The sequence below is a fragment of the Rhinatrema bivittatum genome, chromosome 4, assembly GCF_901001135.1.
Source record: "Rhinatrema bivittatum chromosome 4, aRhiBiv1.1, whole genome shotgun sequence".
In the NCBI taxonomy this organism is placed as follows: Eukaryota; Metazoa; Chordata; class Amphibia; order Gymnophiona; family Rhinatrematidae; genus Rhinatrema; species Rhinatrema bivittatum.
This window is the reverse complement of record NC_042618.1, coordinates 32,587,771-32,604,492: the sequence shown is the minus strand read 5'-3', so window position 1 is coordinate 32,604,492 and position 16,722 is coordinate 32,587,771. Positions and strand designations below refer to the sequence as shown.

General features: G+C 46.1%; 1 protein-coding gene across 2 annotated transcripts in view; it reads left to right on the top strand.

Annotated features, from left to right (window-relative positions):
• SETD3 (SET domain containing 3, actin histidine methyltransferase) overlaps positions 1-16,168 on the top strand; it is a 182,043-nt gene extending 165,875 nt beyond the window's left edge. For both annotated transcript variants that reach the window (XM_029597913.1, XM_029597912.1), the window contains exons 12-13: positions 346-506; positions 7,179-16,168. In XM_029597913.1, the coding sequence (XP_029453773.1) occupies positions 346-506; positions 7,179-7,628 (611 nt within the window). In that variant the 3' untranslated portion in view covers positions 7,629-16,168. The remainder of the gene's footprint in view (positions 1-345; positions 507-7,178) is intronic.
• Positions 16,169-16,722: the final 554 nt, after the last annotated feature.

Below are 16,722 nucleotides of genomic sequence, written 5' to 3'. Positions count from 1 at the left end.
CTGCAGCCAGAGATTCCCTTGAAAGAACCTTGATTTTCTTCATTTCATCTTTAGGATAAAGAGCAAATTAACTAGGCTGTTTGTTCATACAGGTCTTGCTGGTCAGCTTTCATTGAAGTACCTTAAAATGACGTTTCAAGATAGTGACTTTATTTTACTTGGTTTGCTATATATTTTTGAGAGGCAGAAATAGAAGACTAATTGTACAATTATGAAGGAAAGGGCCCTGCCCAAATGATTTTGATTGAGTCCTGGAAAGCATATTTAGATTTTTATCCTAAAACAGGAAATAGAGTGGTGGTGGGTTTTTTTAACATTAACAAGTTATGTCAATACATTTTGCAGAGGAACTAAAAGAACATTTGATAGGAGAACATGCAATTGACAAAATCTTCACTCTGGGCAACTCTGAATTTCCAGTTAGCTGGGACAATGAAGTCAAACTTTGGACATTCCTTGAAGCCAGAGCATCCCTTCTTTTGAAAACATACAAAACCACTGTTCAGGTAATTCGTATTTGAGTATTTCTACTGTTGGGGGTCATCTGACGGTGGCAGTGCTATTGTGAGGAAGGCCAGGGTTCGGTTTATTAGGCTGACCGGAGGCAGCATTCTCAGCCTGGGAAGGGGAGGAAGAGGAGTCATCCCAGCTAGAAGGAGAATGGCAGCTGTGGTTTGTGCTTCTCAAGCCTGAGAACTGATTCTTTAATGACTGGGCTAGATAGGAGAAGGATAAAAATGGAGTAAAAAATAGGCCCTGGTAAGGCTGAGCACCTGAACTTGGGCTCCGAAATTGTTTCTGAATATGGAAACCTCACACTTAACAAGGTACTTCTATATAGCCAGCTAGCTGGCTAAGTCTTCTCCCACCACCACAATAAAATTAAAAGTCTGGGGCCATTCCCTCGCCCACCCGCAGATGTAGAAAGTTTTGATTACAGCCCCCTCCGCGTCCCCCAGCATAACGTTCTTTCAGTGCAGGAAAGAGATGGGGATGACGGGAAGCCAGATTCAGGGCTGCTTTAGCAGTGCCTAGATTTCACCGTCCACATTAGTGCCTAGTGCTGAAAATCTGTGCTACGTGCCTAACTTCCTCCCTCCCTTTTCCTGCCTCTGGATCCTCCCACGTCTGAGGAGCCTAAATTTAAGAGATCTTTACATAGTATATTTAAGGGCACTTTCAATATCCTAGATATCCCAATGTCTACTTATAACTGCTTATAGAAGCATTTTTTTTTCTGATTCCTAAGTTTGTAAAAGAAATACAGTGAAGTAAAGAGCTCTTTCCTCGCATGTTAGCAGATGGACTCAGGACCAATGAGGTATAGTCTACTCCTGATAGCAGTTGGGAGACTGAGTCAGATTTCAAGCTGACGTCAGCCTACATATACCCGTGCAGGAAGCTTAGCTCTTCAGTATTTCTTCATCTCCTAAGCAGTTAGGGACACTACACACACACTTGCAGTGTTAGAAAATCCAAACCAAAAGAAGAAAGAAATCTTACCTCTAGGAGATGAGCCCCGCTCTCCGGTGATATCTAAGGGTCTCTCCCCCAGTCAAGAATTCCTGAGGTGATTTCCGAGATCCCTCAGAGGCAAGCCTCGGTCCGGTAGCCGGTTCCCAGTGTGGACTTAGCCCCCAGAGTGGCTGAGAAGCAGCAGGTGCAATACCGAGCACGGCGGTGAATGTATTTTCCCTCTCCCCCCGCAGCCGGAGACCGCCCGGCACCAGACCAGGAAGTGCCAAGACAAGGTAAGACTCCGGTCTCCGAGGCTCGGCTAGCCGCACAGATCGTCCTTCCAGCGTCTGTTAAATCAGGTTGAGCAGCCCCCGGGCTAGACCCCAATCTGGTGTGAGGGTCCACACTCGTGGAAACCCTCGGGGGTGGGGGGGGAGGGGGTCGTCGGCGCCATTTCCCCCCCTGGATCACCGTACTGTCCGCATTACTGAGCCATGCACACAGCGGCAAGCCGGGGGCACAAAGGACTTGTGCACACAGCAGCGTGCGCAACAGTGCCGTGCGCACAGATAGGCCTGTGTGCAACGGTGCCGTGCGCACAGATAGGCCTGTGTGCACAGTGCGCTGTGTGCACAGTGGCGCGCGCATCCCCGCTAAGGGCACAAATAGCAACCTGCACGCACATAGTCGGCGCACCCGGAGCGCACAACTAAGTCTCCCGGCGCGCACACCTAGGCACACAAACGAGTATTGAGCCACTCCACATGCACAAATCATGGCACCGCCGGCCAAGAAAGCCAAGGGACAAGCCTTCTGCCCAGCCTGCCACTTGAGAGCTGCGCAACCCGAAGTGGCCTCTGCCCTATGCCTGCAGTGCGAAGAGACTCGGGAACCGAAGCAAGGCCCTTTCCAGCCAGTAGAGGAATCTGGCTCCACCAACGATAGTACCCTGGACTCCGACCTGGCCCCTCCTCAGATGGGCTCCTTGGGGAACTCCACTAGATTCAATATGGACCCAGGGACCTTTTCCTGGGTGGAATTCTTCAAAGGGCTACAAACCTTTGTCCAGGCACAATCGGTGCCACCTGTGACTCAGCCACAGTCTCCACCAGAAGCGCAAGACCTTTCAAGCCCCTCTCGGACCCCCCAAGACGTACCTCAGCCGGGCAAAAACCTCCCTCTAGGGGACACAGACTCCTCGGGAGAAGAGCCTGACTCCCTGGAGGAAGGGGAAATCTCTCCAGGGATGGAACCATACTGAACCATGATGCGGTTCTTCTCCAAAGACGAGCTGCCAGATCTCGTGTCTCTGAGCCTGAAACTGCTGGCCATTCCTGTTACAAGTTCCACAGCAGAGCCAAAGACGAACCCAGTTCTGGTCGGTCTTCGTCAGGCCTCATGCTATTTTCCAGTGCTGCAGGCAATACAACAACTGATTGACCTGGAATGGAATGCCCCGGAGGCCAGCTTCAAAGGAGAACAGGCCCTAGAAGCCCTATACCCCCTGGAACCCATGGCCAAAGAACTCCTAAGTTTCCCAAAAGTGGACACCATGGTCTGTGCTATCTCAAAGCGCACTACCATCCCAGTCGGAGGAGCTGCACTCAAGGATGCTCAGGACAGATGTCAAGAATCCATCCTTTAAAAGTCATTTGAAGTCACAGCAATGACCCTACAAATTCGCCTCCTGCTGCACTATGGTGACACGTGCCTACTTGCTCCTCTCCAGGGACACAACCACTTCCGCCAAAACGTTATTTCCGGCGATATCTTTCCTCACGGATGCGACCTCAGACCAAGTGTGCACCTCTGCCAGGGGCGTCTCATCCATAGTGGCAGCCAGAAGGCAACTATGGCTCCGAAATTGGTCAGCCAACGCAACCTCCAAGACGAAACTCTCGAGAATGCCTTTTAAAGGATCCCTCCTGTTCGGAAGCGAATTGGAGAAGTTAGCCAACAAATGGGGTGAATCCCCCAGTCCCTCGGTTACCGGAGGACAGGAACAAAAGAACCAAGGGCAGAGGAGTCCAACGTTTTAGACCGTATAAAAACACATACCAAGCATCTCGCCCCGCAGGCAGGGCCCAGTCCTTTCAGAACAGGCACAAGAAGAGGGGAGCCGGCTCAGGTACAGGCCCCGGCCGCACCCCACAATGAGAATCAACAGACCCATCCACAGGACTAAGCCATAGGGAGCAGACTTACCCTCTTCTACCAAAGATGGGTCGAGATAATGTCTGACAAGAGGGTCCTAACCATCATTCAAGAGGGATACTATCTGGACTTCCACAGCATCCCTCCAGACAAATTTGTGAGATCACCATGCCACACCCTCTCCAAGAGGACGGCAGTGGAAACCACACTGACAAAACTACTTAGCCTAAAGGCGATACCCTCGGTGCCCATGCACCAACAAAATACTGGTCACTATTCCATCTATTTTATTGTCCCCAAGAAGAAGGGAACATTCTGGCCCATCCTGGACCTCAAGACCGTCAATCGCTACCTGAAGGTACTGCACTTCCGCACGGAAACCCTATGCTCAGTCATAAGGGCAGTACAACCAGGAGAATTCCTGACTTCACAGGATCTATCCGAAGCCTATCTCCACATCCCGGTCCACCACGACCATCAGCGCTTCCTACGCTTTGCGATACTGGACCATCATTACCAGTTCTGGGCACTACCCTTCGGACTAGCTACCGCTCCTCGGAAGTTCACCAAAATCATGGTGGTCGTGGCGGCGACACTGAGGAAAGAAGGAATCCTCGTACATCCGTATCTGGACGATTGGCTGATCAGGGCAAAATCTCCAGAGGAAAGTTACCAGGCGACCACCAGAGTCAAGAATCTACTGCAGAATCTTGGGTGGGTTGTCAACACAGCCAAAAGCTGCCTGCAGCCCTCCCAATCGCTAGAGTACTTGGGAGTCTGGTTCAACACCAAACAAGACAAGGTCGTTCTTCCCCCTACAAAGAGAAGGAAACTGATGGACCAGTTGCGAAAACTGTTGAACTATGCTCGCCCCAAGGTATGGGACTACCTCCAAGTCCTCGGTCTCATGACATCAACCCTAGAAGTCGTCCCATGGGCAAGGGCCCACATTCGCCCACTACAACGTTCCCTTCTGTCACGATGGAATCCGATGTCCCAGAACTACTCCGTCCGCCTCCAGCTACCGGCAGACGTTCGGACCCAGCTCCAATGGTGGCTACAGGAAGACCATCTGAGCAAGGGAGTAAGACTATCCCCACCGACCTGGATCTTGCTCACCACGGACGTGAGCCTGCGAGGATAGGGAGCCCACTGCCAGGAGCTGATGGCCCAGGGACAATAGGACAAGGAAGAGTCGGGATGGAACATAAACAGACTGGAAGCCCGAGCAGTCAGGCTAGCCTGCATACAATTCAGTCACAGACTCTGGGGCGAATCTGTCAGTCATGTCGGACAATGCCACAACAATTGCCTACATCATCCACCAGGGAGGAACCAGAAGCCAACAGGTGTCCCTGGAAATAGACCCCCTAATGTTGTGGGCAGAAGCAAACCTGCAAGGGATCTCAGCCGCCCACATTGCAGGAAAAGACAACGTCACTGTGGACTACCTCAGCAGAGAGCGTCTAGACCCAGGGGAATGGACGCTGTCGACCACAGCCTTCCAGTTGATAGTAAACCACTGGGAAACCCCAGCCATGGATCTCCTGGCAACCCGGTCCTATGCCCAAGTTCCCAAGTTCTTCAGCCACAGATGAGAACCGCAATCCTGGGGAATCGACGCCCTCGTCCAGACCTGGCCACAGAAGACCTGCTGTATGCCTTTCCTCCATGGCCACTACTGGGCGGAATCATCCGCAAGATGGAACACAGGGGGCTAGTACTTCCAGTGGCCCCGGACTGGCCAAGAAGGCCATGGTACGCAGACATGCAAAGACTTCTTGCAGGGAACCCTCTGTGCCTACCTCCACACAGGGACCTTCTCCGACAAGGACTGATCCTCCACGAAAACCCGACTCGATTCTCTCTTACGGTCTGGCCATTGAGAGGACTCGCCTGAAGAAGAGCGGATACTCTAAGGCAGTGATTGACACCTTTCTCCGAGCACGCAAGTTTTCCACGTCTCTAGCTTACATACGACTATGGAGACTATTCGAAGCCTGGTGTGAGGACTGTGAGATCCTTCCGCGACAGTCAAAATCCCCATGATCCTTGAATTTCTGCAGGACGGCTTAAAGATGGGGTTGTCCCTCAAGGTTCAAGTGGCCGCGCTGGCCTGCTTCAGAGCCAAGTGGAGTGCATCAGTCTATCAACCCATCCAGATGTTTCCCGCTTCCTGAGAGGGGTCAAACAAATCCGACCATCCTTAAAGTGGCTGGTGCCCCTATGGAATTTCTATCTAGTACTAGATTTCCTAGCGGGAGCTTCCTTCAGACCTACTCGCGGTCTGCCACTACGGCTACTGATCTGTAAGACTGCATTCCTAGTGGCAATATGTTCAGCCCGTCGCATCTCCGAGCTTCAAGCCCTATCCTGTCGAGAACCATTCCTCAGGTTCACACTGGGATCCATATAACTAATCATGGTCCCCTCTTTTCTTCTGAAGGTGGTTTCTCAATTTCATCTCAACCAAAACCATATTTCTACCATCTCGAACATAAGGTCTCGGAAGACTCATGCAGTCTTCACCACCTAAATGTCGGCAGACTCCTAGTCCAATACCTGGAAAGATCGGAATCTGTATGAAAGACTGATCACCTATTCATCCTTCACAGCGGGAAGAAACAAGGGGAAGCGGCCTCGTGGGCAACTATAGCCCGCTGGATCAAAGAAGTAATCAAGGCGGCCTACATAGAGGCAGGGAAGCCTCCGCCTCTGCAAGTCAAGGCACATCCTACAAGGGCCCAGGCAGTGTCCTGAGCTGAAACCAAGATGCTGTCACCTGCTGAGATCTGTCGGGCGGCGATGTGGTCCTCCATACATACCTTCTCCAGGTTCTACCGCCTGGATGTCCAGGCCCGGGAGGACACTTCATTTGCAAGGGCAGTACTAAGTGGGCCAGGGGCAGCCTCCCACCCGGTTCGGGAGTAGCTTTTGTACATCCCATTGGTCCTGAGTCCATCTGCTACACGCTAGGAAATGGAGAAATTACTTACCTGATAATTTCATTTTCCTTAGTGTAGACAGATGGACTCAGCATCCCGCTCACGGCTGCCCCAAAATCAGGAAACCTCGGGTGAAGATCCCCGAGAGCAAGACAAGCACGTGTCCGCCAGGTATTACCCCTAGTTCAAGATAACCATAGTTGCCGGGTGTCGGCATTTTTCTGTTGAGTTCACTGGCGGTCTCCAATTGGAAATCAGTTGAGCCAGTCCTAGTTAATCAAGTTATTCAAGTTAATTAAGTTATTATAGCACACATATATCCACAATTGCTTTTGGAGGAGAATACTGAAGAGCTAAGCTTCCTGCACGGGTATATGTAGGCTGACAGCTTGAAATCTGACTCTGTCTCCCAACTGCTATCAGGAGTATACTATACCCATTGGTCCTGAGTCCATCTGTCTACACTAAGGAAAACAAAATTATCGAATAAGTAATTTCTCCATTTGTGCACAAACACACACGCACTTTTCACTTCACTCGTAAACAACTTTCATTAGTAGGAGTACAGCAGAGAACAATTTCATATCGATTCTTTAAATATGCAATTATATTTCTTTTCAGGATGACAAATTCTTGTTGGAGCAAGACGACCTTACTTCTCATGCAACAATGGCCATCAAGCTACGACTCGTGGAGAAAGAAATTTTGGAAAAAGCAGTTAAGAGTGCCTCTGATAACAGGAAGCAGTATAGCAAACAGCTGGAGGAAGGTGCTCCCCTTCCAAAATATGAAGAGAGCAACATTGCCTTACTGGAGAACACCGTGGCAGACTCTAAACTTCCACTGGTCCTGAGAAACCTGGAGGAGGAAGAGGACCAAGGGGAATTAAAGCTCCACGAATCCATTGCCATGGCAAGCATCACGGAAAATGGGTTTACGCATGGTGAGGAGACGATACCCAACGGGACCAAATCTGAAAATGAGATTGTAAGCCAAGACAACAGTAGCCAAGACACAGAAGATACCAAAGAATCTTCAGACAGCACTGAGGACATTAAAGAACAGTCATAAAGTACACGTTGAATTTATTGCAAAATTAAGAGACGCAAGTTTATGAACGCTGCGTTTACATTTGATGTGTTTCCTTGTTGACATTTCTGCAAAAAGAAGAAAAAAGTTTTGCTGCTTTTCATTGTTTTTTATTTTTTGGGGGGGTGGGGGTTGTGTTTTTTTGTGTGGTTTTTTTTTTTTGTTTGTTTTTGTTTTTGATTTGGTTTTTTTTTTTTTTTAGTTATTTAACATCCCTGTTCAGCTAAGATTGCCACCTTGTTTCCATGTTGAAAGAAAAATAATTGAGCAACAAAAGGACTTTAGAATATTTGCAGCTTCCTTCCACAAATTTTGACCCCTTTAGAGGCACGTGTACCTTCATTCTGAGAGAAGCAGTCTTAATGCCAATGGTCATATCTTTTCATTGAGGACTCCTTGATTTCCGATTTCTGTTCCTAGTAAAACTGAGCTTCGGTGTATTAATGCTGAGAGCCCAGCAACCATATGACAGCAAAGACTTCAAGAAAACCCGTTATATACTGGTCCAAACATCACAGGAAGTAGCAACCTTCTTGTCAAGTAGTTTTCACTGTTGAAAGTAAAACTCTCATATTTCCAGGCACTGCTGTGAAGTTCAGATTGTGTATACATAAAAACAAATCATCTTTTGAATCCAAAGTAAGATTGTACAGTATATCAGTTCTGAGATCAGTATATTTTCAGTCTTGGCTGTGGGAAGCAGTGGAGGGGGGAACAGCCTGGACCCAGTTCTGAGTGGCCCATAGCTTCAACCTCCTTTCAGTTCATTTGCACCCCACTGGATTCAGGTTTTCACAATAGCTAGAGATTTTCAAAGCTACACTTTTTTGACTAAAATCATTATTAAAAGGAAAAAAAAAAAAAGCTCCAGATCTTTGTCTATTTTTATTCCTACATAGTTGGATGCTGGGTTACAGGCACGGGAATATATTTTTACACTCTTTAGAACATAGAAACTCTTTGGAGCTACTTTGCTGATGAAGTAACCAACCCCCGGCAAGTTTTCTGATTTGGGGAAGGGCACAACTGAGCCAGTCATAAACCCCACAAAAGAGGTGAGAAGCCATGAAGTACGTTAGCCCTCTGATAGACTGGGCTGGGCTCCAACACATATGTCATAAAGCCAACACAGGGCTACATTGGGCATACAGAACACTGTTAGTTATGTTCATCCCCTCATTGTTTGAATAATAACTTAGTTCAAGATGAAGTCGTGGACTGAATGTGACCGATGCAATATATCTGATGTCACTTTGCAGCCTTATTGATGTGCGTATGACTTTAAGAATGACTTAAGCTACAAGAACAATGACAATCCAGTTATATAACCAAAATCCAGAGTAACACTTGTATTTCAAGACTGCTCTCTTTGTTGAACTTCTGGTGACATTGTTAAGCCCCAGGAAGTAGCTTGTCAAGAACACCTACTGAGTGAGGAAATGGGCCTTTTAATCCCCACATTTCCCTTACACACACCCCCTTACCCCACACAGTCTGCCCAGGCAGCTCAGGGAACCCCTGCTGGCTCCGAGACCCAGACTGATCTCTCCATGGTCACTAGGGCTTGACCGCCGGAGCTGCAGCTAGCTCGAGCATGCCACCTCCACAGGGAATACAAAGATTTTAAAAGCAATCATTTTCAGACCTTCTGATATTTTGTAAGTTTGCTGCTGCATGCTTTTTTTTGTTTTATTTCTCACTTGGTAGCACTGAGTAGTTCTGGTAGAATTTCTCTCCTCACTGGTGAGGTAAAGTGCAATGTTCTGATACGTACTCGAGGGTATGATAGTTCTCTTGGAGCCTCAGGGTGCTGCTGGCCATGTCTTTTCCAGCATTACTTTCTTCTTCCCTTAAATTAGGCCCTGCAATTCACAACAATAATTTGAGGAATTCTGATGGCATTGCTCTTTAGCAGATCATTTTGGCATTTGAATGTTAACAGTGATCAGAAATAACTATATTTTGTCAACAGCAGCCTATAGAATTTTGTACAAAATGTTTCCCTCCCTAGCAAGATGTGCCTTCATACCATGTTAATCAGTCTATCTGTGGACATGCAGTGATCCTTAAAAGCAGACTGAAGAAAGCATGTTGCAGAGGTGGTCGTTCTGCTTGCCCCATCTTTCCTTCAGAAAGGAAGGATAAAAGACCACATCCTCTGCTGCATTCCTTGTATATACAAGGTAAAATAAGCAACGGTAGAAATCTGATCTTGTAATTGCATGAATACCGAAGTACAGTTGATTTTTCACTTTAAATGTGACTTCGCTATTTTCACTGAACCCCTTTTTCAGCAAACAACAAAAAATTGATTTATTCTAAACCTGGGTAGAAAGTAAACATTAAGGGTTTCGTGACTGCTACATCTGGCTCAGCAGATGTGGTCTCTGATGTATTTCCCTCCATATCATGTGTGCTCAGGTTGCTTTCTGCTTGCCGGCTTTGGGTGCTGCAAAGCCAGTTTTGCCTAGAAAAATGTGCGGAGTGATGTGCAAATTACTGCTTTCGTGCGAGTGGTCTTCCGTCGGCTGGCCCCAGCACCAAATGCTTTTTAAAAATATTTCTCAACCTTCAGTTGTGCCTGTGAGTAGATGAGACCTCCTTGAACATATCTCGTGCCCAAAATGGTGACAGCATCTGATTGGCTAGCAACATCTTCGTGCTGTATGTGTGTGAGGCTTATTCTTGATTACCAGCTCTATAGTAGCATTGCCATGGAGAAATGTGACACGTAAACCTGAGCAGAATTAGCTCAAGCAAGTTGTTTCATGTTACTACATTTTTTAGCATATAGTCTGATGGGCCCATTCTGAAATAAGAGCATGGTAGAGTGGGAAAAAACGTTCTTGATTAAAAATGGCAAGAGGGTTTGGGAAGCTTGGCTGCCAGTAAAATTTAGATGTAACTCTTTCTAGAAAGTAGTATGGGACTTACTGGGTTGTAAAGCAGGGCACAGACTCGGGAAATTGAGTCGTTCTGGCATGGGAAGTTAAGGGAACTTGCGTTCCTTAGTCATTTGGTATTGATCTCTCAGAAAGGACTCCTCCCGTCTCGCTGCTTCAGGGCCCATGTACCTCAAGCAGCTCTACTGACCTGGCCCAACGTGAGAAGCAGGGAGCAGACATAGAATTATTTACCCAAGCCTTCGCATTTCCGTGCAGCAACTTTGAAAGTTCAAACCTGGCTTTTAGGTCTAATTTAAAGCTGCATGCCAGCAGTTTTGTGTTTTTCAAGTTTTGTCACAGTTTGATGGCTTTTGTATTAGCACAGTCTTGGGTTCAGCAGAATAGCATGAAATACTGTATTTAATAAGAGGGGTTTCTTGATTTTCCTTATTTTGAGTCTCTTACAGCAGTCAGACTTTGAGGAGCGTCTTCTCTGCCGAGGTTCCTCAGTCTCCCTTGCATTTTTAAGGTAACAAGGTACGGAGCCCAATTAGGAAAAATCAAGCAAAAGCCAGATTGGCCAAATCATAGCTTGCTGATGTAAACATGGCGGAAAGCAACTAAACCTCCGGGAGTATAAATGAGAAACTAGAAGGAAGAATGCTAAAGAGTTGTGAATTTGTAGTTTCTTGTGTGGTGAATCCTGATCTTTGTCATCTCTGGGTTGGGTCTTTGAGCAGAATAGAAAAATTCAGTTTCGCTTTCGATGGCGTGTAGTGGTTTCAGTCCCTGAGTTTGGGGTGAAGGCATGAGAACATATTACAGGAATGTTACAGTACTTAAAATAAGGTGAACAGGGCTGGGATTTCCAGACTCTCTAGTAACGTGCGTAGTCTTCCTCCAGCATCAGCAGGTGGACTCTGGCGCCGTGATCATGCTTCACAGACTGTCTGTATTAATGGCAGCCGGAAGCTGGTGCCGGTTTCTCAGGACCCACTTGAAAGCATTCTGGAAACTCTAGATTCCAAAAGTCTGGCTTACCTATTATTTATGACCTTAAACCTGCTCGTTTCCCTAGCTGTCAGGATAAGAGAACTGCACCAAAATTTTGGATTATTTGAACTAATATTTATTTTTGTACTTGATGTTAAGTTATGCGGGTTGTGTTCCATGAATATAGACCAGGGCTAGGCACTTTATTGCATTAACAGTTCTGTCGACGCTAGAATTTCTGCATTTTGGTAGAAGTTGTTTTAATCTACAAATCCACCCCAAGTGTGATTTTTAGTATGCTGCCTTTTTTTGCATACTTAAAGGAAATATCTTGGCTTGGTAGTTTGGAGATTCTCTTTCAGGGAGTGTTGGTCTCTAATTAACTTGCAGAAAATTGTGGGTAAAGTGATTAAATTGGCATTGAGAAATAGCGCTGAATGCCATCTGTCATGAAGATGAACTTTCCCCCCTGTAAAGCATTTTGGAGTTTACTTTATTGGTGTTTTGGTGAAGAGGCCATTCAAGCTGGCAGGCAGCCTGCCAGGATCCACTTCTGTGGGCTGACTGCTTATACAAACAGCAAGCATGCTTAACTAATCTGGCTTCTACTGCTACCATCTTCCCAGAGCTTTGCATGTGAAAAAGAGCCGATAGTTCTCCTGTAGCAAGCCTCTTTATTTAGGTGTTTTCCAAAAGACAAATGATGGCAATAAAAAAACATGTTTGCACCCTGTCAGAGGTTGGGTCAGTATTTTGTAAGTTTGAGGTTTGTGCTGTGGTCTCATTAGAGCCACATAAAAATTGACCAGGAAGAGCGGACATGGAACAAGGAAACAGGGCACTGCCTATAAGCTTAAGTACTTGTTAGGACTAAATAGAACAAAAGATTTTGGTTGTAGGCATGGCCTCCAGTACGAATGTATATTTTTGGTCCGGTCTAAAATCAAATCTGAAGTATTTACAAAGGTCATCTTTACAAGAGAGATTTGGGGTTTTTTGTTTTTTTTGGAGGATTTAAAGAATTCAAAGCCCTAGGGTAGATTCTCGTAGTGGAAAGGAAAGTGAAAGCCGTTCCTTCCCTTCTTAACCTGGTTTAATATCGATACTGTTGTATCCTGCCTCAAAAAGTACTGATGTAAGTAAAACGCAAACCCACCCTTTTGGGATACTGGATGGATCTGGAGTCTTGTGGTAAGCCGAGTGAGCTGCCTACCAGCTGGTGAACTTAGGCCTGCCTCCTTGGGAGAGGGGTGGGGGAGGATATCCACAATGAATATGCATATGAGAGATTTGCTTACAATGGAGGCAGTGCATGCAAATTAGCCTCATGCATATTTCATTATGTATATCCTGAAAACCAGGCCAGCTGAGACCAGGCTGAGAACCACTGGCCAAGAATTTTACAATTGTAGCCTTCATTTCCACTAACACGCTGGACATGAGAAATAGAGAGCAGTTTGCCAGTGGCGGGATTTTTGCGCACTGAAATGTTGCACAGACCCCACTGAGTTAGTAATGTGTGGGAGTAATAGAGGTGCCCGGAGTCATAAATCCCTGCAGGATCAGAGGTGGGTTATCAGCTGGGAGAGGTCATGTCCCTAGCCATCTCAATTTTTGGGTCATCTGGAAGCGAGGTTTGTCACTCAGAAGAACATGGTATTGCTGTCAGAAGCCAAGCTGGCTTACTTGATAGAAGAGGCCAGGCAAAAGCTCTAGAAAAGCAATGCTGTCAAATTGTTCCAACGTAGGGAATGACGGCAGATAAAGGGATATAAGGCACATCTAGTCAGCCCGTTCCTGTTGAAAGAACTCTGAGCCAGCCCTGTGCTTTCATGATTGCTTTAAGTGTTTAGGCCTCCACTGCGTGGCCGTCCTATGTATCCATCACCCATTTTGTGAAGAAATATTTCCTTCTGTTACTCCCAAGTCTGCTCCCTTTCAGCCTTAAATCAGTGAAGGTTTACTAAAGTCGAGAAAGGCTTTTACAAATAATGCTGCTCATTTCATTATGAAAAAAGTGTTCATTTTTCATATTGGGAGAAAAAAGCATTCCTTCCCTTCAGCTCTGTTTGCAACCTATTTTATAGTTTTTGTGCGGTCTTGGTAAAGGCCTGAGGAGCAGACCCCCCTGAAGGGTGCCAGCAATGCAGGCGCCAGTGAGAGGAAGAGCATTATCTTCCCACCCCAGCACTGTAAGGCCTTTGAGAGAACCAACGTCCCCGTTTCCCCGCTTTTCACAAGTCTGTTACCAGGTTGGAGTTTACCTCTGTTTTGGGAAGGCATCAGTAAAGCCTGCTTTTCCAAGCCGCTAGCCTCGGTTTCTTGACAAAATTATTTTCTTGTCGCCATGTGTCTGAGAAAAGTCAGTGCGCGGCAGGCTCTGACTTCTCTTTCTCCTCCTCTTCAGTGATGATCCAAGTTTAAGGATGATCTTTCATTTCATTTTAAAGTGGATTCGGTGTTTTGTTAGTATTGAGCGCTAGTATTGCTTTCTTTTTGTCCAGGGCCCAGGTCTCCTGTGCAGGTTTACACGGGATGTTGAGAGGGGATTTGGAACAGTTTTTTGTTTTTTTTTTAATCAGACATTTGATTTTATTTGGGACAAACGAAAAGGTGAAGTTCCAAAACATCCATTGACAGATGGATAAAATATTGTATTAGTTGAAACTTTATAAGATGGGGGGGCTTCTTGACCTCAAGATTTTGAAGGCGCGCTTTGTGAAACAAAGGGAGAGAGTGAATGTCTGACAGACCTGTAAGGCTCCCATCTGGAAGTTATTTCCATCACAGTAACAGGGAGGCATCCAGTGGACACATCATTCAGAAGAGGACTTCTGTAAGCCGTAACTAACCACCTCGTGTAGGGCCTCGGCAGCGCCTTACATCAGGGGTCCCTAACGTTTTTAAGCAAAGGGCATGCCACACTTCAGATCACTGGAAGGGCTGGGGACGTTGATGAGGTGGGAATCTCTCCTTGGAGCCGTGGCCCTTCTAATGATTTGAAATGCTGAGGGAAGGGGGCAGGTTTCCCCACAGAGGGATGGCAGACAGGGTAGCAGAATATTTCTAGGAAGCTGCCAGCCCTGCCACAGCCCAGGGATCCTACTCCCTGTCATCTCCCTACTCCGCATCTGCCCCCCCCCAGAGGGGGGGGATGGGTTTGTGGCACACTCTCCCTCAATCACTCTTGCCCCCTCTCCCCTTCCTTTCTTCTGCTTCTGCTCACCCCCTTTCCTCCTCACATTCTGTCTTTCTCTTCTGCTGGCAGGGGTTGGAAACCCTGCCAGCACTGCAGCATTTCCCGCCTTGCCCTAGGTGGGCAAAACAAAACCACCTTGCTCCAGCCCCCTCAAGTCCCAGGCAGGAAAAACGTGGCTGGCTGTCAGAACCATATTCCAAGAGCCGGATGCCCCATCCTACGTCCAAACTGGCAGAGACTTAACAAAATAATTTCTTACCTGCTAATAATGTCTTTTTCCAATTTGAAGCTAACCTGCCCTGGTTGCGTTATACTTGTGACACGGTGTGCATGTGCTATGAATGTAAGATGGTCTTGGGCTCCTGTTCTAACATGTCTCCCCTTTTGGCTGCTGTTGGTCTGCCGAGGCAGCAGGTGGCGCCATACCCTCCATATTCCAGACTGGCAAGAGTACGAGCTAGCAGCAGAAACCTCTCTCTTCTCCCTTTTTTCAGTTTTGGTTTTTTTTTATAAGTTCAATATTTGATCAAGCAAAGCTTTGAAAACTCCTGAAAATCACCTAAAGCATAAAAGCCATGGTACGGATCGTTGTAATGGGCTGTGGTCTGCAACAGTGCACTCCTTCAATGTAATCTCTAGGATAATTCTGCAACAGTGGGAGGCGTTAGAGGAGGTTCTGCGGGTTTGCTTACGTCAGGCTCCCATCAGTAGTAACACATCTATAGCCGTATATAGAATAGATTAGAATCCAACTAGAGATGACTAATCTCGCCATTGTGATCAAAGTGAGGATTGAAGAGGCATAGAAAAGTGAAAAATATCCAGGAGTAAAGTTTATTGTTCATGGGGGCAAAAAAAATGACTTCAGAGTTGGACTTTTTTTTTTTTTTTTAATAAAAGTTTCAGTAGCAGTTGGTCATATAGTTTGGATCTCTATTTCACGACCAGACTGGAGAGCAAAGAAAAACAACCTGAATTTGAAGAACTGCCAACTAACCACCTTTCATTGTACTTCATTTTTCTGAAGCTTTCAGCTTTTCCCAAGTTTATTTTTTTTGTTTTGGGATTTTTTTTTTTTTTAATGGAGGGGAGAGGTAGTATTTTGGATATTTAATTTAATACGCTGCCCACCCCCCCACCTAAATGTTTATATAACAATAATTACTTCTATTCATATGAATAAAATGCCTATTTTTTTTTTTTAAATATAAACATGTAGGTTTAAGTCCTGCAAGCACTACACGCTTCATTGTTCAATTTGTTTGTTTTCTTCAAACAGTTTATTTCTTGCCAGCTGCTACCATGTTTGAGATGCAGCCTCTAGCTGCTCAGCCAACGTGCTTGGTATCATTGCTCATAAATGTATATATTTCTGTAATCTAAATGTGCTTCAAACTGAATGTACAACACTGGAACAGACTTATAAATACCTTTTGCTCTTTCTGCACAGGTCTCTCTCTCTCTCTAGAATGTTTGTATAAAAAATATATGATGGGGGGGTGTGGGATGTAGAGATTGCAGATGTAGCTGATGGTCATTTCAAACCAGTTAACAGTTTATTAAGGTGGCCATGTCTGTTTGGATGTGCAAACGTGGACCATGTTCCCTTGGACATTAAAACTGAACCCTGATGCTCTGAACCTGCACTTCTTTGGTCATTAAATTTCTACATGCAGTGAGTGCGACAGTTGACTCTGGGAAAACCCTGACCTTTCATTAAGCGGTTTTTGGAGCCCTATTAGCTTTAGTCCTTCTCCCAAGGTGTAGAGAGTTATAGAACAAAACATTATCCCCCCCCCAAATGAGCACAAGGATGATGTTCTTACAAGAGCTCGGCTGTCAGGACAAAAGCAGATTGTGCAGTTAGTGTAGGAGGGAGAGAATGTATAGGATGGATATTGAGGACAAGAACATGACGTGGAGCCATGTTAGGCGAAATCATTTCTGTGAGTTGTGTATGCAAAACAGAACTGAAGAATGTCACTTTTTTTTTTTTCTT